The 23,423-nt window shown below is 43.6% G+C and overlaps 1 protein-coding gene across 2 annotated transcripts in view; it reads left to right on the top strand.

Moving 5' to 3' along the window:
* Positions 1 to 9,525, top strand: part of MPPED1 (metallophosphoesterase domain containing 1) — a 65,700-nt gene extending 56,175 nt beyond the window's left edge. For both annotated transcript variants that reach the window (XM_065639952.1, XM_065639961.1), the window contains 2 exons: positions 2,897 to 3,010; positions 6,833 to 9,525. In XM_065639952.1, the coding sequence (XP_065496024.1) occupies positions 2,897 to 3,010; positions 6,833 to 6,951 (233 nt within the window). In that variant the 3' untranslated portion in view covers positions 6,952 to 9,525. The remainder of the gene's footprint in view (positions 1 to 2,896; positions 3,011 to 6,832) is intronic.
* Positions 9,526 to 23,423: the final 13,898 nt, after the last annotated feature.

Below are 23,423 nucleotides of genomic sequence, written 5' to 3'. Positions count from 1 at the left end.
CATCAGCTGTTGGTCCCCCTGACACCCGTGGCAACAAATACGTGATGCTTCAAAAGAAATTAGCACTCTGCCTAACTTAGAGAACCTCCTTATTGTGTAGCTCTGTCCACAGACATTTGGGGAGAAAGGATCCTCCTGACCCGCCCAGCCAATTATTTTAACCAGAAAGCTGATTACTGTTGTTCTGATCTTGGACAGCATAACTAGAGCTGTTCCTAATGATCATAAATAGCAATCAGTGCTCTTGCAAATTCCTCTTTTTTCTCCAGCATGGCTGCCTGAATTCTGTCCATCATCCATTTTCTGTGCTGCTTTCTCATTCCCTCACTTCAAAAGAGTGTGCATCCTCCTAAACTAGTTAATACTACATTATTAGAGAGATTTAAAATTGCCTGCATGATTTAGATGCAGAAGCACCATTAATAGTTAATGGACTTGGTGGGTTTAAGTCAGTTAGGCACGTAATAAAAATCTGAGGGTTTGTTGGGTTTTTTTTCTGTTTTAGAGTAGTGCTTTTGGATGAAATCGGGACAGGGATATGCAGGAGGTTCACACAGAAAACAAGGGTTAAACCAGCTATTATTGACCATTTTATTAGTAACCTGTTTAATATTAATAAAGATATGCCATATATTTAATAGTTTATGAAATACAGTATTCATGATTATGGGATTAGTGCTAATGCTCATTTCTCTATCAGCATATTTTTGTTACTTTTATGTATAGTATATCTTCTTAAGTCTTTTATCTCATTCCTAAAGATCTGCATTTATGATTCTTTTATTTATGTTCAAAAAGTTCACTTTCCTTTGTTTGTTTTTAATTTAATTTCACCTTTAAGTCTTCATTTGTCGCTGTCTGCTTGATTGTCTGTGACAAAGATTTATACTTTTCCTGACAGCTGCAGAAACCTGTTTCAAGTAACCAAACATTAAAAAACCCCTAAGATGAGCTCTAATTGTTAGCTAGGTGTAATCAATTATTCTTAGTTTGTGTAGTCAGGTGTACATAATAAGCTGCAAACATATGGGAAAGCTTCAGAAGGGTGATAATGCATGTAAACAAAAACATGTTCAACATAAATAATGCTTAATTTAATGGAGAAGTTAATTTTATGGATATTTATTTGTGAAGTTTTTGAAGTGGAAATACTTTTGGCTTTATGTTCACCACAGACATTTTGACAATTAACTGTTTCAAATCATTGTAGTAACAAAACCTATGGTTATAGCATGTGTGCTCTGAAAAAAAGCACGACTGGATTCCAGAGGAGTTGCTGGCTTCACTTTGACCTCTTAAATACTAATTATTTCCTACAGTGAATTTTGGCCTGCCTTGGATACCAAGAGTGACTGGTAAAATTGGTTACCAGGGCTGGGCGTTGCTCTGCTCTGTCTGTAATTCAGTGGGGCTTTCTCTTTGCACATCCCTCCGGCAGCGTCTTCAGAGGCGTCTGAATGAATTGGGAGTCTGTGGCCATTATCAGAACTCCTTTTTGACACTTAAGATGTTGCAGTCCCAATTCATTTCTGAAAACTGGACTTTGCTCTCTGAGTCACTATGATGCAAGGGCAAATTTTTACCATTTTTGTAAAACCGCACAATGTACGTTATCAAGCACTGGCATCTAAAGAGGTATTTCTGTGTGTGAACCTACCCTGATACTCTAGCAAAATCTGAGAGCTTTTCCAAGAGCTTGAATACCACAGTTTTGGTCTTCTAAGCCAGTGGCTTAGCTGCTGTTTAGCCACGCTTGAGTGGGCATCAAAAGTAAACACGGGAAAACGAGGTCCAGTCTCTATACCTCTCTGGTTGACAACTGTTTTCTCAAAGGCACAGTATATTGACGTTGTTGCAGCACTCTAAGAGACACAAATCTATGACAGGCACACAGGGAAAGTACCAACCAAAGAAAAATTTGAGCCTGATGAAAATGGCAGAACAATAGAAAGAAAACAAGATTGGTTATTGCAAACTCTCTAATACAACAGCATCTTTCCTATACTACTGCTTTGAGGGAAACATTTGACTTCAGTTGGCAGTAAGCATCCCCCTGCAGTATGTTCTTAGACATCTGAGCAAGTTGGTGTACCTTTTTGTCTGTATTCGTAAAAAATGCATTTTTATACAAACTTTGTGCAAGTAAATATAGCACTTAAAAACATCGACTGAGGAAAGGCTGAGTTTCTCTTCCTATCTGAGGTCCACAGATTTAGGCTAGTGGGGCTTGCTGTGTCATGAAGTGCTTAATCCAGTTTTCCTGGAGGATGTTGTTTTTAGGCATGCTGTGCGTTCCTCACCTGAGTCCCACTCCTGTAAGATTCCATGTGATAGCAATGTGGTTTTATTATTAGCAACACAGATTCCATTACATCACTTAAAGTGTTCAGTTTAAGAAACTAGATTCCAGGACTAGATTTAAATAGATAAATGCTGATTTAGATTCTTTGGAGACTCACTGTGGACATACTGCTCTTTACACCTCACTCTCTGAAAGGAAGAAGAATGGATAAAGCATTGAGTTTTCCTATTAACAGCAGTGCAAAAATGCTTTAATTGCAGTAACTTTTTTTCCTTGAAAAACAACTGGCAAGAGCTATAGGGCTTTTTCTTCAGATGGGCTTTTATGGTTTTCCTCAAGTACTTTTCCTTCCTTCCTTCCTTCCTTCCTTCCTTCCTTCCTTCCTTCCTTCCTTCCTTCCTTCCTTCCTTCCTTCCCTCCTTCCTTCCCTCCTTCCCTCCTCTACTTACCAAGGCAAACACTGTTTTTCCCATGTCAGTTCTTCTATTGCTGCTTATGAAAAGCCATGAGGCATGAAATCTCGGAAACACTGTGTAGCAGTACAGCTTTGCAGATAACCTGTCTTCTTTTAAAGCTTTCCTTTCTTTTCCAAAGGTTTTCTAGACTGGGTGCCTAAGAAAATGCAGCGGGTAGGATGTGTTGAGCTGCTGAACACAGTCCAGAGACGAATACAGCCAAGGCTTCATGTTTTTGGACATATCCATGAAGGTCAGAACGCATTGCTTTCTATGTATATTTGGAAACCACAAACACAGAAGTTGTCTGGTTTAACTAGCATTTTCAAACTTGAATGTCTGAACTGAAGCACTTAACGGAATTCAGATACTTACTTAGCTGCATATGTAGTGGTGAAATTGGCTGATACCCATATTTCGGTATTTGTACTATATATGCAGCTAAATAAGCTTCTCTTTCAGTTTCTACATCTATAAAACAGGGTGATGCCTCCTTCACAGGGAGGATTACTGTGAATTTTAAAATAAGAACACAAGTCCAGTAGTTACAGAAAGTGACTAAATATTAGGATTGATGGATTGTATTTTCTTCTGCTGAATCTCTCTGACTTAAGATATTTAATGTAAGCCTTCTGTGTCTCAGTTTCTTTGTTTATAAAACGGGTAAGAATGCTTTGAGGGGTGCTTCTAAAGCTTAATCTTCAATCTTGTACAATAAAGGTTGTCTCTCCCCATCAGTGCTTATATGAAGTTGAAATCAAGAGGGATGTCACCGCTGACTTGTGTAGAAGTTCAAGATGTTTATTCATGTATTTATTTGCTTTGGCAGGGAAAACATTTTGCACCCAGACTAAACAAAGCAGTTCTCTTGACTATTTGATTTTTAACTGGAAAAAGAATGAGTTTCCTTCACGTAAGTCAGTAAATGGTGACAGATATGCCCCGCTGAAGTCAGTGACAGCTGGAGTTCCTCTAAAGACAAAGGAAAAGGTAGAGAAGTCTGTCCCGTTCACTTATCATGGCAACAAGACTTCAAGTGGTGCCCCCAGCAAAAGAAACCACTGGGCTGTGCAGGAGTGTACCCAGTGGTATGTAGGCATATACTGCCAGCTGCTTAGTTCTTGGCAGTGTTAACTTACTGTCAGGAAAAGGAAAGGTGCTCCACAACTGCCAGTTTTCTGCTTCTGGGACTGCTCCAGCCTTTGATGTAGGATCTCTGTGGGTCTCGCCAGTGTAGAAATGAACAAATAGAAAACCTGGTGTAGCTGGCCATCAGATACTTCTGGATTTGTGAAGAACCATTTTACCCTTCCCGACAAATCCCACTCTGACGTGCTGCTGGGGTCTTTCACCACGCTAAGTTGATATTAGGAAAAATTTCTTTGTGGAAAGGGTTGTCAGGCATTGGAACAGGCTGCCCAGGGAAGTGGTGGAGTCACCATCCCTGGAGGGGTTTAAAAGACATTTAGATGGGGTTCTTAGGGACATGGTTTAGTGCTAGAGTTAGGTTATGGTTGGACTCACTGATCTTGAGGGTCTCTTCCAACTGAAATGATTCTACGATTCTTTAAGTTGGAAGTGACATTGTTGAGAGGTGTGGTGGTATAAAAGTGGTGGAGAAGACATTCAGATCATTATTTTACAGCTCAGGAATTAAGTCCATTCTCCTCATGTGTCTCATCTGCGGTGACCTGTTAATGCCTAGTTAATGTCCAAAGTGCTGTTAAATCACTGAATAAACAAACAACACATAGGCAGTATTTTTTCCTAACTCTTTGCTGTTAGAGCAATCTTTGAGATTCCATACAAGAGAGCTGGTGAATACAGTTCAAATGCATTGTCTTTTCAGAAATGGTAAGCCAAGTGGGTTACAGGGGATATAAGCAAACAGTTAGCAAGCCACAAAGCTTCAGGCAGGTAAACAAAATCACGTCTGCTAAGACCAGGTCCAACTTTGGCTCCCAAGGGAAAAGAATGGTACCTCCACAGAATGGTAAATCTGGTCACTTAATACAGTTGGCATGGTAGGTATCAGAACATAGAAACAAGATACTCTTCTTGTTAACTATCATACTTTAGAGAAAACAAATGGGAAACTGCATAGCCTGTTTTGCAGTGGGATGCTAAATCTCTGCAGAGGAGAATTCCCATTGCAGACAGCCTGTGCAAACGAAGCTGCTCTTTGCAGAGAGAACGCGTGATTTGAACAGATGAGTTCTTCCCCTGACTGAGCATAGCTACATCTGCAGCAGTCATTTACTGAGCATCCGGGAGGAAGAGATGCTTAGAAGAGATGTTTCTTCCCTATTCCCCCTCTGCACTGCTGTCTCTGCCAAAAAAATACCTCTACACTTGGACTTGCTGCTGATCGACCCATGGAAGTGACAAGCAGCGTGGCAGGGACTCTGGCTAAAATCCTTGTTTGCCCATTACAGACAGAGCTGGGCTGAGGTCACAGCCAAGGAAACTCTGTTGGCGGTGGGGTAGGAGGGAAAACTGTAGCATTAGGAATCTTCCAGCAAAAAGAGCCTATTAGCAAGCTGATCCTGTTCTCTCTGAACGTGTAGGCGAGGAGACAGAAAGTCCCAGCAGCAATGCTGACTGTCCTCCGTGCAGTTTGTGTTTTACACAGAACAATTGTTCTGTGGCAAATAGCAAATGATTTAAAGAAATGGCTGTGACAGGAACCTGACAGAGTTTTCTTCCCTCCCCAGTCCCTAATTATAGTGTGGTTTTTCCATGGGGAGTGCAGGAGGCCCTGCATTATTCAGGATATTTTGAGAAACAAAAAAGAAAGGAATTTGGCTACTGTTTCTTTGTAAATTATGCAACTATCAATGCTTCTATAAGACACAAAATTGTACCCAGAAAAACTGTAGGATACTAGGATTTGAATAGCTGTAACTCAGTGTGTGTAGCAATGCACACATTTTACTATTAACTTCATTAATGGTGAGATTGAATTTAAGTACAAATGCTTTCTACTAGGTGAGTTGCCCAAAATCATATATTTTTGATTGTGAATGCATTTCTTCATATTGATCATAACATTTCAACACAAATTTCCAGCATTAAGCTTCTGGTCTTAGTGTGATCAAGCTTATGTTTTTTCCTAGTCATTCATTAAAAGATTTTTGACAATGGAGAGTGTGTCTACTTTTTCATAACACCAGGGCAGTTAAAGGGCTGCTTCTTCACTTTCTGAAACAGCATTTCACTGTGATTCTAAAGTATTAGAGCTGGAATTTCGATTTTCTGCAGATTTATCTCTGGAATTGTTTGGCTTGGGTGTCTGGTCAGGCATGAGATGTAGTTAAAGCTTTTTCGCCACTGGTGAGACATACAGAAGGGGGTTTTCTCCTGTGGAAATGTTATGGTGTCTTAGGGTATGAATTCACCTTATCTGTCAGAGAATGCACTAATAAAGCTGTTTTTCCTCTGCCTGGGCAGGCATTTTAGTGTCTTTCCATCAAATTTGGTGGGAATTGGTCGACAAGTTAAAACACATGGGAAGAAGAGGTTTCTGCTAGACAAATCCCAACCAGATGCACATGCGCACGTACTCCCCTTAGTCCAGCAATGCTTCTTCTTCATTGGTGTACAGCACAGGACAGGAAAAAAGGCGGAAAGATGAAAATTACCCAAAGTTTGCTGCACTGATGGCTGCAAACCTAAATGACCAGAAGTATGTTTTCTTCAATGCTGCAATGGCCTAAGCTCTATCTTCTAATCCTTTCCAAAACTGAGAAGGTTTTAAGAAAAAAGCTTTGCAGAGAAGAGTATCTGTCTTTCTGAGGAGGTTTGCTGAGCTCACTGCCAGGGGTTGTAGCCACTAACTAGTGAGGGTCCATTTTGCTTTTCTTACACAATTTAAAAGACAGCAGAAGCTTCTGCTGTAGAACAAAGATGGTATTAATTCAGGAGACCTTTGTGTTTTGCATGTAGGGAATTTTTAAATTCCTTCTGACTAATAAATGTGGCACTTACCATTGTGTGATAAAGGTGAATAATTACAATAAAAGAAGATAATAATGAATAATGAGAGTAACCAGAGTGGTTCTTTCTTTCTTTGTAGGTTATGGTGTCATGGCTGATGGAACTACTACCTATGTGAATGCATCTGTGTGCACTGTGAATTACCAGCCACTTAATCCACCTATAGTTATTGATTTACCTACTCCAAGGAACACATGATTATAATGAGGATTTAAAGTGGTACCCAACACATTAGCAACTTTGTATTGCTGGCTGAGAATCCCAATAGGGAACCATTCAACAAAAAAGCAAAAACCTTCTTCTTTTTTCCCTGCTAGCTCTTCGCAGATAAATTTTGAGTGACAAAAGTGGATGAGGAACAAAGACATTTTGGTGCCAGATACAGGTTAAAGACTTCAACATTTCACCATTAAAATATTTGTGAACACAGAAAAGTGAATGCATTCCACATATATATATATACATATACATATATATCTCTCTCAAGTAGGGACTTTTGTATATACCGTACATTATATTGGACTTATTAAAGGAATGTCTTTCAAAGGAGTGTCTCTTTAAGAAAGTTTGCGGTTTAAACTTAAGTGTTTAGACTAGGATTTCCTCATTTCAGATGTTTCCCAGTGAGCTCTTGGTAAAAGAAAAATGATGGTAAAGATGTTTTCCCTTAATTAACATGGCAAATATAAAAGATGATGCACGAATGACCAGTCACAGGAGGAAAGCTATTACTTCAAGTCCTCCAGGTCTAAGTCTTTGCATCTATTCAAAACCAATGCAATAGGCCCTAATTCACTGTACTGAAATGAAGTTTTACTACATCTGGCGTTACAGATGGTAAGGGAAATGGTGCATATTGCCGGCATGCTGTAAACAGCTCAACGTTCAAGAAGGGAGACTGTGTTAAGTGCAGTATAAACTCAGGAATTTGTAACCTGGCCTCGCCTGTGAAAAAAAAAAAAGATTACATTTCCCTTAAAAAAAAAAAAAAGGAAGAAAAAATATAACTGTGTTTTCGTCTGGTAAGGCGGTATGTGATTGTATATAAAAAGCAAAAAAGAAAACCACCACCACGAAAACCCCACCCGATATTCAGCAGTGGTATTTTAAATAAAGCCCACTGGGACTGTTTGTTTAAAACCTGTTAATGGGACATGCAGCCAATGATGAGATTCCTGGTTTGATTTTAGCCCCACTCAGAAGTGGTTAAATGTCATTGTGATAGTTTTGTCCTTGGGGAGCGTTCTGGATGTCGAGGGGAAGGGGTCATCCCAAGGTGGAGTTTGGGCATCCTAAGTGCGATGAGTAACGAGTACACAGCAGTGGGTACCGAGCAGGGGTCACCTCACAGAACCTGTCATTGCTGTTTGCCCGCTCACGGACATTGCTGAGAGAGGTCTGAGACAAAATCATCCGCCGTGTTGAAATCCATCTGTCACGTTGCATGTGGCGCCAGTGTCAGCAGCTGGTTGGGATGGCCAAAGCTAGGGCTGCCCATGCAGCTTTCCTGCAGGTTAACAGTGGTGTCGAAGCTGCTGGGATTTCCATCCCATCCTAAACAGAGCCTTGAGAATTGGTGACAAACCCACCTCCAAACCCAAGTGCTTCAACGTGCCCTACAAGAAATAAGTCTGCCTTGAACTAGAAAGCATCTCCATGCTCAAAGACGAGCCTTTTTGCCCTGACAGAGGTAATTTAACTGCTATATTCTGAACGTGGACATCCTGAATTTGGGGCTGGCAGCATCTAGACATTAATCTCGTTCACACACATTGTGCAAATCATCGCGGTGCCGATGCTAGCAGGTTGTGAGCAGGTCTGTGCGTAGCCCACATCTGCACACATGCATTGGATAATTGTGTATGTTACTTTTTGCCTGATACATGGATGGAAATGTGAGCCTCGCGTAGCAGCTGCATGTACATTATGTGCATACACAATTACAAATAGCTGTGTTGCAAAACCAGGCTATGTGAGCCTCAATTCTAAGCAAGGTGGGCAGAAACATTGTGTTCGTCTGGCTTTGCGTGTGAGGCAGCTCTTCCAGCTGCTGCCGGGAGCAGTGACATGCAAACCCAGTAACTAACTTGTGCTGTGGACCCACCAGAAACCCACCAGACAACATGACATGTCACAGCTCTGACATTTCTTGTAAGCTCTTGGGTGACTTGGAGTCTGCATTAACTTCTTTTTGCTGAAAAGAAACCCAAAATGATCGGTGGTGCCTGCAACTGGTTTTTGGGTGAATGGTTCACAAAGTGCGTGAGCAGTCTGCCATGAATTCAGATGGGGCCACTTTTGTCGAAACTATTGGTGTAGAAATTGCAGGATCAGCTCCTTAATCAGCAAGGGCTGAATTTTGTAGTTGAATATGAACTCCCGCTTTCACTGGGAAGATGAGCAATAGCATGTAGTTAGAATAAAAGTGTCTTAGCTAGTCACAATTCAAGTGGCTTGAAACAAATGTGGCAGGAAATTGGCTGTATGTTAAAGAAGTCTGAAATGTTTACATTCGCTCACGGCACTTAAAGAGACTAAAATGTTAAAGTGGGGGGAAGAGGTCCTTTTATTAGCCTCAACAAAATTTCTATGCCGACCATAAACTATTCTCTTAAAAATAATTTTTCCTAAGGTATCTTCAAAATGCTGTGTATTTTTATGTGAAAAGGATACGAAAGCAGCTGTTACTTCAAAATAACATTTAAAGTACTTGAGGTATGAAAGCTTAAAGGTTATTTAATCATTTTGGCATAACTTGATTGTTGTTGTAATTTTTGGTCAAGCATGTTAGACAAATAAAGTCTTAAAAAAAACCAAAATCAAAAACGCCTCTTTATATCCACCTCATGCATTCAGCTCCATGTGGGCAAAGGCTGCCTGTCTTCTCCAGAGGTAGGAGCCAGCCTGTGGGACACTGAAGTTGTCACCACGACCCACCCCTTGTGGGTCGGTGCGGGGGGGCAGCTGGCAGAGGGGATGGGGGTGATGGGCAGAAGGTGCCTGGATCCATCTGCCAGCATCAGTCTCTGCAGTTCCTGCAGAAGGGCACGAGTTGGAAGTCGGGATTGCAGAGAGAAGGGAAAGCAGCAACCGCTTCCACTAACGTGGTATTTTGGTGGGGGAATGTGCCAGACGTGCCTGTGGTGCAGGGAAAAGCGAACGCTGCGACAGAGCGGTGAAGCGGTGGGGAACTGGGGTGCCGTCCTTTGGGAACGAGCAGCAGTCGGGGGAAAGATGGTTCACGGTCTGGGTTGAGTCTGTGAGGACACGACCCTCACAGAGAAGGCAATTAAGACAAGGTGGCTGTTATTATTTTTATTTAAACTGTGGCACAATTGACAGCCTGGGCTTTGTTCCCCAAACCTGATCTACCTCAGATTAGCGAGGCCACAAAAAGGAAGGATTCTGCAAACGCTGTTTTGCAATTGTCAGCTCTATTTAAATTCAGGGATGGTGTCTCAAATCATTTCCCTCCCCACCTACCCACTGCTGACCTTCACTGATATCTATCCAGGTACCATCACTCCCACAGGTGTTCTGATGTGTATCACCAATACGTGCCTTCCCATCACCAGGCAGAATTGTTACGGAGATTACTTTCAGTTTATCTTGACGACGAATAGAGGAGATATCACTGCATGTCAATGAAAAAAGAAAAAAAGGCGATTATTTTTACCTCTCTCAGTCACACGTGGCTGAGGATGCGAAATGTTCCTTGGCTACAAGGAACGAGCAGGCTGGGATTCGGCACCCTCCTGAGCAGCTGCCTTTGCCCAGGCAGCCCCCACCCACCGCAGCTGCACCCCGGCCTGGGGTACTGGGTTTAGGCTTTCACATGGTGCTATTCAGTAGCCCCTGAAGCCAGAGACCCCAAAATTATCATGGTCTTCAAGGAAGTCGCTGCAGGGAGCGAGGCTGGTGGCAGCAGCACGCAGGGCTTGCCCTGCCGGGTGCTCCTCTGGCAAGGTGGCTGTGGGGGGGAAGGTGAAAATCCCCGTCTCTGGGCGATGCACGGGGACAGAGCGGGTGGGAGGGTGCCCGGCCTTGCTGCAGGAGGGAGCCACAGGGGCTATGAAGTAGCTGTTCTTCTCCAGCCGTTGACTGCTGCCAGTAGCCGATGCAAATGCCTCAGAGGAAGAAGGAACAAGACATTCCTTAGAAGGCAATTTTTGAAACAATCTGCCCAGGGGGATCCTTGCCCCCCTTCCATTTATTCTTGTTTGTATGAGAATTTCTCTCTTTAAAATCTGTATTATTGCCCACTGCTAACGTAACTCACATATAGCAAATATAACTGCAAATGTTCTTTTCTTTCAGGTACATTCCTCTCCCTTTCTTGCAAGTCTCTCTGCATCTGCGATTTTAGCGATATTTTGGAACAGTGAGCTCCCCAGGTGATTGCGCACAGTACTTTAGAACAACAGTATTTCGCTTATCCTTGTATGTGTGCTGCTGTTTGGGTTTATTGACTGTCCCTTTGTTCTCTTTTTCTGTGAAAAGTGTAAATTGGAGTACTTACATGTACCTTCTTTGTGCCATTCATTATTTTGTATGCTGCCATTATGTTGCTTTTTACTCACTTTGTCTAGAAATTAAAACAATTTCAATTCTAGCTAGACTCTATTTCTAACCCCTCTTACTTTTCCATCTCAGCAACACTCCCCTCCTCTCCTTTCGATGTGTCCTTTGGGAGCTAGCACAAGGCAGCAATGCCAGAAGAGGACCTCTCTGAGCATTTGGACACAGTTCCCTGCTACTTTCTCTCCCCATCTTTATCCAGTTCTGTTCTTTGTGTGGTTAGGATTTTTGAGGGTAATAATATATATTTGCAACCCCTCATGGAGGACTGTACTGAGCTGCCTATGGCCTTAGCTGTGTTTTCTCTTTGAGATGATGACTGATTTGGACTTCCCCGGTTTTCACAACCATCACCCCCTTCGTCCCAGGGAGCCCTACCCAGGCGGTGTCCATGGGGAGATCCTTCTCCCTTTTTGGCCCATTCCCCTGGATCTGGTGGTACCCTTGGCAATCGCTGTCACCCTCGATCGGGCTTTGCTGTCGGGGGCCCCTTGTCCACCCTGTGTGGTGGGGGTGCTGCCGGGTAGGGTGTGATGTTTGCCCATCCTGCTTTTGGGTTTTTTGTTTCTTGGCTAGTTCCTAACCCATGACCCTTCTTTGCCTCCCATAAATAGCTCTCTCGCAAAGGTCTTTATCAAAACCTTTGCAAGTGTCCACACCAATTATATATCAGAGATATCTCTTCTCACCAGGACTTTGATGTACCAAAAGCTTTCAAATAGATTAAAGGAACAGGCTTTTCTCTTCCACAAACCAGTCGGCTTCCCCCTCCTCACTTGCCCGGCAAAGTGTATTCTCACTCTAGAGCACAATGGCCCAAAACTGAACAGAGTGATTAACCTCGCTACCGGCCACTGGGCCAGTGCACAACATGCCCTCGCCCTCGTGCCGTTTGCCCTGATTCAGTGCAGTCCAGGCCCGGTTAGTGGACAAAGTGCTTCTGGCCACTGGAGAAGATGCCGTTCGCTCCCTGTCACGGAGGCACCGCAAAAGTGAGTTGAGGGCGGGCAAGTTCCAAACCAGACTTTATTCTAGCCAGAAAAGTATAGTAAATAAACCGACTAGAAACAGGGTTTATACAAATTATTTAGCACTCCGACAACATAAAACACATTCGGATGTCAGTTGAGGAGATATTGGAGTATGACAACATAAGAATAATGAGGATCTACAACACGCACACATACACTCACAAGAAACAAAACGAGAGGCCCCGTTTTGTAGCCTAGTCAGATCTGGCTGTGGTCATTAGAACATGGTCCAGAAGCTTCCCAGCTTCTTTGGGCACCTCCTTTGTTGAGGACCCTGTCAATTGATTGAGGGTCCCACCCCGAGCTGGGTGGAGGTGAAGTCACCCTGCCACCAGTGGGGAGGACGTGACTGTCAGTACCGTCCCAGGTGTGTACGTGGGGACAGGCACAGTGGGGCACAAAACGTGCTGAAGAGCCATCAGCTGCACTGTTGAAGGCTCCGGATCTTATCAGGGGATGTGCAACTGACACACGACCTCAGAGCAAACCCAGTAGCGCAGCTGCTTCCCCCAGTTTTGCTGCACTGTGAGGTTGTGCTTGCAGCGAGTGGCGGGGGAAGGGGTACAGCCGTAGGAAGCTATGACCCAAACAGGGTTGCCATTTCGCTTACTCTGATCGCATTTTTCTTTCAACGCTTTCTGCTTTCTGGATGGGATGAGCAGCTTGGGGAGGGCCAGATGCTGTATGCTATAAACCTGCTGCAACGGCTTATGGTGGCATTAAACTGCAAAATCAGGGTAAGGAAAGTGTTCTGCCCCACCAGCTGAGCTACCCGGTACCCAGCAAAAGCAGGGGAGAGACGAAGATGACACTGAGGCACATTCTCACCAGCTCTGGCTTCCCCTTCCCCACTGCAACGTGAACCCGGCCGCGGGCTGTCTGTGGGTCTGGGATGGATGCCGGGGCTGGGCCTACTCCCTGATGAGTGCCGCATGGGATATTGGAGGCTGTTTGGGTTGGTGGTACGAACCTTTCTGCAGAGGCCATCGGAGTGGTGGGAAGGGGTCACAGAGGGCCCTGGGTGCCTCCCCCAAACAAATGCCCCTTTCTCATGAGAGAACATCTGGGGATGCTGCGGTGAGTGCCCTGGTGGGGACCTTTCCTGGGGGTGCATTGGGCCAAAGCCAACAACATGGGGCGGGTGACTCTGTGTGACCTCTGCAAAGCCGGGCAGCCCTGGTGTCATCTGCTGTGGGTTTTGGAGAGAGGATTTTTCCCCGTCCTTTTGGGTTTCCATTTCAGATGGATGGTGCTACCCCTTCACCAAGAGACACAAGGGGCGCGAAGAAGTGATGGTTGGGCCCCAGCTGCGTGGCGCTGTGCCTCGCCTCCAGCATGCTGACCGAGAGATCTGTGCAAGCAGAAATACTCTTGTCTACCTGGTGGAATAACCCACCGGGGCAGGCTGCTGCTGCTGCCGCGGGAAATTTCATAGGCTCCTGCCAACTTTACTGCTCACCATAATGGCCTGGGTCATTATTTTCTAGAAATAATGAAGTTACGCAGGATAAAGCAATTTAAGTGGAGTGGGCAATTAAACCTGTATTTATATTTCTTCTACTGTTTTACAAGGCTGCTGCATGGCGCAGCCATTCTGATTGCATCTGTTACCTGATATTTTAAAATGAGTAGAGAGCTGCTTCACAGAGACGTGTGTTGGCTGCCGATTACCTTTCTTTTGTCACCGACTCCTCTGCTTCCCATGGTTGGTCCTGCCAGTCTCTGCCACTTTGTGCCACTTGTGGCAGGACTCCCTGAACAGCTTCTTGCCATGGTCACCCCTCCCGGACACCCGTATGGTCTCCCCGAGGATGATGTGCGAGCCTTACCCCATCCTGTCTTGCTTTTGAGCTCACGGACAAACCCCACTGCCTCCCCCATCAGCACCGACTCCAAGGACCAGCAATGAGCCAAGAGTGGTGTAGGACAAGGCAAACAGGTCCTTCTGCACGGGGTGAGCCTGGGACATCTCCCAGCATCACCCCAAGCCTCTCTGGCTTAGCAGGTACCCACCTATGAGGTGAGTTTGCTCTGTGGGGAGGGAAAAGTCCTGCTCCAGCAGGAATAAATACCAACAACAGCCAGAGCAAAGGCAGCTTCTCACCAGGGTGGCCAATGCAAAGCATGGCAGAGCTGGATGAGCCTCCAGAGAGGTGTGCCCAGCAGGGTCCACCAACCTCCTGGCATTGAGGTCTCATCCATTTGTGAAACACTGCAGAAATTTGACACCTCACTAAACTTGTGGCCTGCCTGCGGCACTCTGACTGGAATGTTCACCCCTCTTTCACGCACCAGGTGATGCAGCACGAAAGGAAAAGCCTCTGCGAAGCCACCAATGAGTCAAGAGAAGCAACTGCTTCGCACCTGCCACCCCATCATTTCATCTGGTGCCATCTGGGTACCCATCACTGGGGAGTGATGGTTTGCCCACACACCTTCAAAAGCACCTTCTTTCCCTGCCTGTTATGCTTGTAACGCAGTGTGTACATAATTATGTTTACTGCTTGGTCAGGAAGAAATAATAGCTCTGAAGTGTTACTTATCCGGTCCATTTCTGTGGATACCCATAACAATAATTAATCATATGTATTAACATGCAGTCAAGAGACTTTTCAAAACTGGAGCTCTTGAGTGGTAAACAGAGCTCACGCAATTAGCAGTCCCTGCTCTGAAAATGACTGGATTGATTCATTGTTCCTCCCAACACCGAAGAAAGTCAGTGAAGTAATAAATCATAAAATTATAGACAAGGCACTCAACAAACGATGATGAAGACACTTCATCAATTGCCTTTAGCTCTGTGTCAGTGTGTTGCACTCGGGGCGGCGCTGGCTGAGCTCGCTGCACGGCAGCTGTAACCAGCGAGCGCTCACTAATGCTGAGGTGAACTTGAGAATACCGTGCTCTCTTCTAAGGTAAAAGAGAGGATTTCTTAATTGCTTTTAATTCACGGGCATATGCCATCCCTTAAAGTAAAGGCATAGGAACTTTTAGTGCACAGGTTTTAATCTAAAGTGTAGGGCTTTCTCCGCGAAGCCGCCAAGGTTGGGTAGACTGGAAGGGCAAAGGGTGCAGCTCACTTTGCTGGTCGGGAAAGGGTCCTTTCCCCCCTCCATGAGCTCAAGATGCTGCAGCACCAGAGGCACAGATCTCCTGGGTCCTGGGAGTGCTTTCTTAAAGCAGCTCCTTTTAACTTGGAAAAAAAAATCAGCATCTGTTAAAGGAATAAAAGAAAAAAGGACAACAGCGGCAGAAGAAGAATGGTTCCTCCAAACTTTGAAGCTGGTGTTATCTAGCAGAAACAACAAAAGGAACTCAAAGCCAGGAGATGGAAGGCAACAAAATGTATGAAAGCAAATGACTTGAATGGGGCTCTCAGAAGTGATGGTGACGTTTCGTGCTCCCTATTGGCTTCGTTTCTGTTTCTGAGTGAAAAAGGAGAGTGTCCTTTAAAGAACAGTGTCGTCTTGGTAGTCTCTGTGCTGTTGTTTTTAACAGTGATTGTCTTCTGCAACTGTGCTGTTCATCTGAAAACCGTGAGGAAATCACAGCCCACATGTAGAGTTGAAACCGGAAGGTGGTATGTGGCTTTTTTTTTTAAATAAAGAAAAAAAACCTTTAAAAGTTCCTTACAGATGTAAAAGGCAGTTACTTCTCTTGACTTCTCAGTGGCTTCACAGTGGCATTTCCTTTCCTGCGTACGTGTCTAGAGAGGCCCGCAAAGCTGTTCCCACAAGAAGAGGGTGCTGATGTCAGTGGAAGCGCAAATCTGAGCGTAACCCATCCCATACTCTGTCAGAAGACCAAGGTTCATGCAATCTGGAAACCAACTTACTCTGTGAGGAGCAAAATGACCCAAGTCTGGTTTCCAGGTTGCTCAGGTTGGAGCACCTCTGGCAGTACCTGGCCCAACCTCCAACCTGAAGCCCATCCATTGGGTAGGCTGCTCAGGGCTCCTCCAGATGAGATTTGAGTATCTCCAAGGATGGAGATCTCATGACCTCTCTGGGCACCTGTGTGGGTATTTGACCACGCTCACAGTGAAAACCACTCCTCCTTGCAGAAGGGAAAGCTCGTGTCCTGCATTCCCAAGGGAAGGTGCCTGCACTGCTCCCTGTCCTCAGTGTCCCTCAGCCCACATGGCTACATGGTGAGGGACCACCACGCATGGTGACGTCCTGCTTGGTGATGCCCTGTGCTGTGCTTGGCTCAGAGCTGGCACGTGGCCTCCAGGCAGCTGGCACATCCATCTGGCTGCCCCAGCTGCTCCAAAATTGGATGGGAGACACAGCAAAATTCTGGAGCATGCTGTTTTCCTTTCTTATTCTCTGATGACTTCAGTGCAACAACTTGATTTGCTTTGGTTGTTTCGGGAGAGCAGGAAGAAAAGCTACTCTGAAGAAATGTGTGCTGGAAAAAGTGTCTTGGTCCTACTGAAGTCAGTGGAAGTGTGAGCACTGACTTCAGCAAAATGAGTGTCCAACTCAGTAAGTTTGAGCCAAGAGCATCCTAACATGACTGCACCCTAAGGCTTATGCAGTTTTGGGGATGTTTTCAAGAGTAGCCATGTTTATCTCTGCACTATGCCCTTTTCTAGCTGAGCTGGCATTGTCAAGAGAAACATCCTCTGTGCCGGACCTTCCCTTCACCTGGCCACACTATAGCAGTCTCCTTTCCAGGGGAAACACTCTGATCATATTTAATGAAAGATTGTACTCATTATGCCTGAATTTACAGCCCACTTTCACTTTATTTTTGTGACTATTTTCCAAGGAACATTTCAGCTTTTTGAGGGAATGCATCTTCAAAGCAGAACGACTCATCAGTGGGACATGGGCACCTGCCCCTGCATCACCTCAATTTTATCCTTGTGAGACCCAGATGCTTACTGTGCTGGGCTATGTAGTTATTTGCTAACCGTGGCAGTTTGGTTCACATTTAGCCAGGATATGAGACTTCAAATGCAGGAACTTGAGCTATGTCAAGCAAAAAGTTTCATTCTTTGGAGAAGAATTTGCTTTAGAAGTTGTTCAATCAATTATTGCCTTTGATAAGTTAATATAGTGCACAGCCTCTACTATTTCCACGAGACAAGACTAAGGAAATTTTTCTACTGGGACAGTGAAATGTAGAGAGATCCCCACATGAGGTACTGGAAAGAAGCAGAAAAGGACAAAAATCAGGGAGGCAGATGGACTCCTGTTGCATGGAGAAGAGGAGGAAGAAACATTCTCCAGGGACAGACTGGCACCAGAGTGATGAACTGACACGAAGAGTCACAGCACAAAGGACAACACCTCATGAAATCAGAAGACACCGCTGCACTGATTCACGGGGCTGAGGGAGAGAGATGTCTGAGGTATCCTCTTGGAAGTAAATGAAAGAAATCAGAAGATGCATAGACCTGACAATGAAAATACTGCTTAACTTAGCGGCATAAGTTAAAGAATTTGGGTTTTTAGGACACCAGAAAAACTGCAAGGTTTGGAAGAGCTCCTCTTCTGCAGAAGACCAGGCTTTCTGGAGCTGCAAGGAGGGGTTTCAATTAGCAGAGGTGTGTGAAAATAAGAGACCACCAAACCCTTGGGCTGTACAAGATCTTTGTGTTAGCAATGTATGACAAAAACTATGCTGCACAGAAATTCATAAATTGATTATGTATCGAGATTAAAAGCCCAAGTAATAAATGCAAGGAATAGAAATTGCTTGTTTAGAAACATGCATTTGAACTAGCTGATATTAATGAAACCTAATAGGATGACACATGACAGGAATGTTGATTAAGTTGTTTATAATCTCTTTAGAAAAGATAACTCATAGAAAGGGAAATAAAACTGGCTCACAGTATAAAACGGTGTTGCTGGCAACTATGAAGTCAGTCAACTGGAATATTTATTTATCCACTGGACCTAAGAAGTAAAGCTTGTTGTGTCCCTCCAGGTGACATATACTTGACACCATTAAATTCAATTGAGCTTTGTGAGTCATACCTATAGAGGATGACTACTACTTACACATGTACCAATAACATTTGCAACATGCCCCACAGTTGTTGTGAGGCAGTTTGTTCTGAATGGTCTAAAGTAGAGATTTCAGTCTGCCAGTATTTCAAAAACTCCCATATCTCATTTTTCTGACAAAAAGGCTACTTCTAACAAGAACAACATCTACATCACGTCTCATCCTGATGGACACGAGAACTGGTTCACAGAACAAGGACGCTGAAGCAGCTTGAGGTAACAGCTGCCATGACTTCGGTCACATCCACTGTGTAAACGTAAAATAAGGAGACAGAACAAGTCAGATAAACTGTCTTTCAAGAGGGCAATTTTACAAAGACAAATACTAACACATCAGTTAGGAGAAAGAATTTTTAAGCAGGAAAATATAGATGGTATTTGCAAGCTTTAATCAAACCTGCCAAAGAACAGGCCCAGAATCCAGAAAGACCCAAACTAGTTTTCAAAAACCCCATCCTGTTTTTGAGGGCAAATAAGAGCACACTGGGGAAAATAATAATAATAATTATATATATATATATACATACACACCAAACCGATGAAGTGAAAAATGTATGTTAAAAAGTGACGATGAAAGCAAATGCGCACAGGGAGTATCAATGGCTTGAAACAGCAATGATGAGAATACAAAAGCAAATGGGAATGGGAGATTCCTCAACGGTACTATTTAAAAGGTTGAATTTTTAAATAAATGTCTTTTTTGTGTGCAGACAAAAAGGCCAGGTAGTAGTGGAACATTACACACTGCTGGTGACCAAGTACTTTTCAGCCCAGCAGTCCTTAAACAGCATGTTAAACAGCAACTACTGAATTTTTTGAATTGGGAACTTTGTATCCCAGAAGTTGTCCAAGGAGCTTTTTAAACTGTTAATAATGGATTTTCAGACACGTTAGGACATGAGAGAAGTCTCAGCAGTCCAGAGAAAGCTGAAATTGTGCCAATATTTGAAAAAGAGAAAGAGAATGGCCAATGCTAGAGAGTGTTAGCCTGACTTTGATCCCCGGAAAAAAGCAGTGATGGGATTGAGTAATAAAGAATTAGAAGGGGCTAATAAAATTAAATGCTAATCGAGGTGAGTTTAAGTAAAATGAATCTCATCAAACTAATTTGATATCTTTTTATGAGATTACAAGTTTGGATGACAAATGAAATAGTGTTAAGGTAATAGACTTCTGTAAGGCACATGATTTGGCACCATTGCCTAGTATTTTGAGGAGGAAACGGTAATGATATAATTTCAACATGGCACACATTAAATGAATTAAAAACCACCTAACTGATGTAATTAAAAGAGGAATTGTCTTTAAGAGGCTATATGTTTTGTGGGGTCCTCCAGGTAGTGGTTCCTATCCTGACATGATTTAACTGCTAGATCTTGACTGGGAAACATACCTCCCCCTCCGAAAAAAAGGTGTTACTGAAACTTTTGTAGATGAACCAAGTTTCGGACTGCAGGAAATACTGAATAGGATGGCTCACAGGTACACTCTGATATAGATTTTTTTTTTTAAGGAAATGAGGTACAGCAACTTGGTCTACATTTCACTATGGCCACGTGTGAAGTCATATCCCTGAAGACAAGGACATGGACTGGAGTGAGTTTGCCTCGGGGAGAAGAGCTCTAAAAAAAGGAAGAAGACCTGGATATGGGTTTGGCTGGCAGAAAGCACCTGGTGTGCCCAGACAGTTCTGCAGCCAGAAGAGCAAATGCAGCGGTTGAGTGGGCAAAGCCGGCAGAAGGAGATTACATGTCCCCTGCCTTTGACATCCCTATGGCTGAGACTTGAAAACCTCCCAGTTCAGACACCTCCGACTCTAGCATGATTTGCAGTAGTTCAGGAGGACCCGCGGATGTAGAAAATTTGCCCTAAGAGGTGAAAATCTGGTTAGCTCACTCTGTCTTGCTGAAAAAATAAGAAGTTCAGGATGATTTCCTCATGACCTTTATGTAACTGCAGGGTGCACAAGCTGGAAGCTGCACAGAGGTAAATTAATATCTGAAATAACATCATCTTACAAATACTTATGTATGCATTCATACATATGTATATGGTGTTTTCTTTACAAAGAGAGTAATTAGCCACTAAAACAACCTTGAATGATTGCACTGATTCTTTGTAACTGGCAATTTTAAAATCAAGATCTGATGTGTAGCTTCAGACAAAAATTAATTATGGGAGTCCCCTTCATTAATAATAAACAATCAATCAAACACACGTGTGAACCCTTTCATCTTAACTTATTGAGTTGTGGATTATGGGGAACGCTGCAAAAATGACCAGTGGCCAGAGTGCTTCTGCCCCGTCACCTTGCTGGGACTGTGCAAACTACTGGAACTAAGAAAAACGCTCCTTTACCCAGACATGTAATTTCACACCCTGTCAGGCAATTAAAATGCAAATTAAAAATGTTAATTAGAACTGTTTCAACATCTATTCTAATGCACAAGATGGGAATTCTGCACAGTGTACGGAGAAGGATGCATTGTTCCTTGGGCAAAACCCTCCTGCCACCCTTGCTCTGGAGCGAGCAGAAATAGCTGCTACTTTTTTGAAAACCTGATTGCAGAGAAAAGAAAAAAAGAAAAGAAAAGAGAAGAGAAAAGAGAAGAGAAAAGAGAAGAGAAAAGAGAAGAGAAAAGAGAAGAGAAAAGAGAAGAGAAAAGAGAAGAGAAAAGAGAAGAGAAAAGAGAAGAGAAAAGAGAAGAGAAAAGAGAAGAGAAAAGAGAAGAGAAAAGAGAAGAGAAAAGAGAAGAGAAAAGAGAAGAGAAAAGAGAAGAGAAAAGAGAAGAGAAAAGAGAAGAGAAAAGAGAAGAGAAAAAGTGCTGAGGTCTGATCCTGATCTCAAATGCTGGGACTAATCCACTGCTCTCAGAGGAGTCACAGTATGTTGTTAATTTAATGGGGTCAGAATCAAGCCCTGTAAAAGTACCTGCCCTGAAAGAAGGTGTGAAAGAGTATCCACCCCACAATGAAACTTCCATGTTATACTATTTTTATCATTTCCCCCTCACTTTTCTAAAAAATTGCAGCCAATTCACAGGTAGTGATAAAGACAGACACTAGCTAACTTAAGGCTCAAATGCACTGGATGGCAGCCTGGGTGTAACTTTGTTTCAATGAGGATTCAGGAGGGAATGAGGAGGCTGTGCCACAGCCCTCAGAACCAGATTTTTATAATGATCAACGGCTCTGTAAATGCATGCCAGCAGGTCTCCTTTCTGCTTTAAATATGCAGTTGCTCCACTAAGGATCATCCCAATACACCCTGATGTTTATGATAACTTTCTTTCATTTCCCACTTAAAATCTACCTACATCAAAGACAAAACCTGGATGCTCCCAGAGCTGTGATGAGGTTGTTTCTACAGCTATTTGAGCAGCATGTTATACCTGCTTATTTGAAGATGATGATATTTGTATTGTTGCTAGGAATTCATGCCAAGCATAATTTTGGGGCGTTGTGAAGATTTCATATTTGCATATTTTAAGTATTGATATAATACAAAATTCTTTTTAAGACTCTTTTCACAGCATAATAATGCTCTTTCCATTCCATGACAGCCTTTAGCATAGAAAAATTCAAAGACAGAAGAAAGTTATTTTTTTAGAAAATGGATTTTTTTTTTTTTTAACCTGACTTTCATTTTCCCATTTTTGGAGCATCCCTTACTGCTCATGACCTGCTGCATATCATCCAGATAAAAACAGTAATTGCACAGAGATATAGGCACTTCACACAGTAATGCCTTAATCAAACAAATGAAATGACTGTATTCTGAAGAAGTATGATTTTTTTTTTTCTGAAGCACAGTCTATTTCTAGCTTTGTGGGCTTTATGCCAGTTGCTGGTGTAGAAGATGGCCCACATGAATCTCTTCCTTCTTTCCTTTCTCTTCTGTGCCTTTGCCTAGCCTCAGTCCTCCCCTTGCCCTTCCCTACTTCTTCATCCTTTGAGCACAGACATGCTTTATATCTGCTCTAACAGGCTCCGTACCAAGCCCTAGGATAGAAATAGCTGGTACAGAGCCTACAAACCTCTTCTTCCTTCTCTCCTCTGACTGATTCCTCCCTTTCATACCCCTTGCCCTGCTTCCTCAGGCTTCTAGTAAACAGCTTTTGTGCCTCAGCCTTTCTGCCCTGCTCCAAAAGAGCTCTTCTGGAGCTTCCCCCTCCCCACAAACCAGCCCCTGCTTCTTGGCAAGAGCAGCAGGCTGGCCTCAGGGCGGGGGATTTTAAGAGGCCAAGTAGCTCAGGTGGGCTTGAGGACGTGCTAATGAGCAGCACATGTTACTGGGTGAGCATCCATATTTGCAGGAGCTTCGAAGTGAGAACAACCTGAGAAGAAAAACAGAGGAGGAAGAAAATCTGGGGACAGATGCTATCTCTTATTTTGCAGCCTACTCCTACAAGAAATTCACTTATTGTGTGGTGAGGGATGTTTCTATTGTATTTTAATTGCCTGGAAGTGCTATGATGCTTGGCTGGCGTGAGCTTTCTTGTGGTGCAGGGTCATAATGGCTAGTAGTGACCTGGTCCCTCTGGGCAAGATACAGCCGTGGGGGGCTTTGCCCCATGCTGGTGTCCAGTATTTCTTTGCGGTGCTTTCTTACTGTAAAAGGGTTTTCTGAACAGTCAGACTATGTAATTTGGCAATGGTGAGCTGGAGATGCCTGTTCACCAGCCCCGTTAGAGCTGCTATGTGTGAGCAGCTGTTTTGCTGAGGGATGTAGCAATGATCAAAACTTGGATGTGTAGCTGGGAGGACAAGAGGGGTCTGGTGGGTGAGGGCATGACCTGGCAGTGACATGAGGCTCCTGTGCAGCAGCAGATTTGTTAGTGACTTCAGCCTCCTTCAATTAGCTTATTCTGCTCTGGAGTGAAGGAATCGAACCTTATAACGATGTTAAAACACTGCGGAAGGACTCATTTTCCTTTATTCTCAGCAAACCTTTTGTCTTCAGCTCAGAAGAGGCCAACAGGCAGTTACAGGGACTGCTGGTTTTGGGGACAGAGCAGCAGGGAAATGCTGGCGTTGGGTG

The sequence above is a fragment of the Caloenas nicobarica genome, chromosome 1 (genome assembly GCF_036013445.1).
Source record: "Caloenas nicobarica isolate bCalNic1 chromosome 1, bCalNic1.hap1, whole genome shotgun sequence".
Classification (NCBI taxonomy): Eukaryota; Metazoa; Chordata; class Aves; order Columbiformes; family Columbidae; genus Caloenas; species Caloenas nicobarica.
This window is presented reverse-complemented; position numbering and strand designations above follow the sequence as displayed.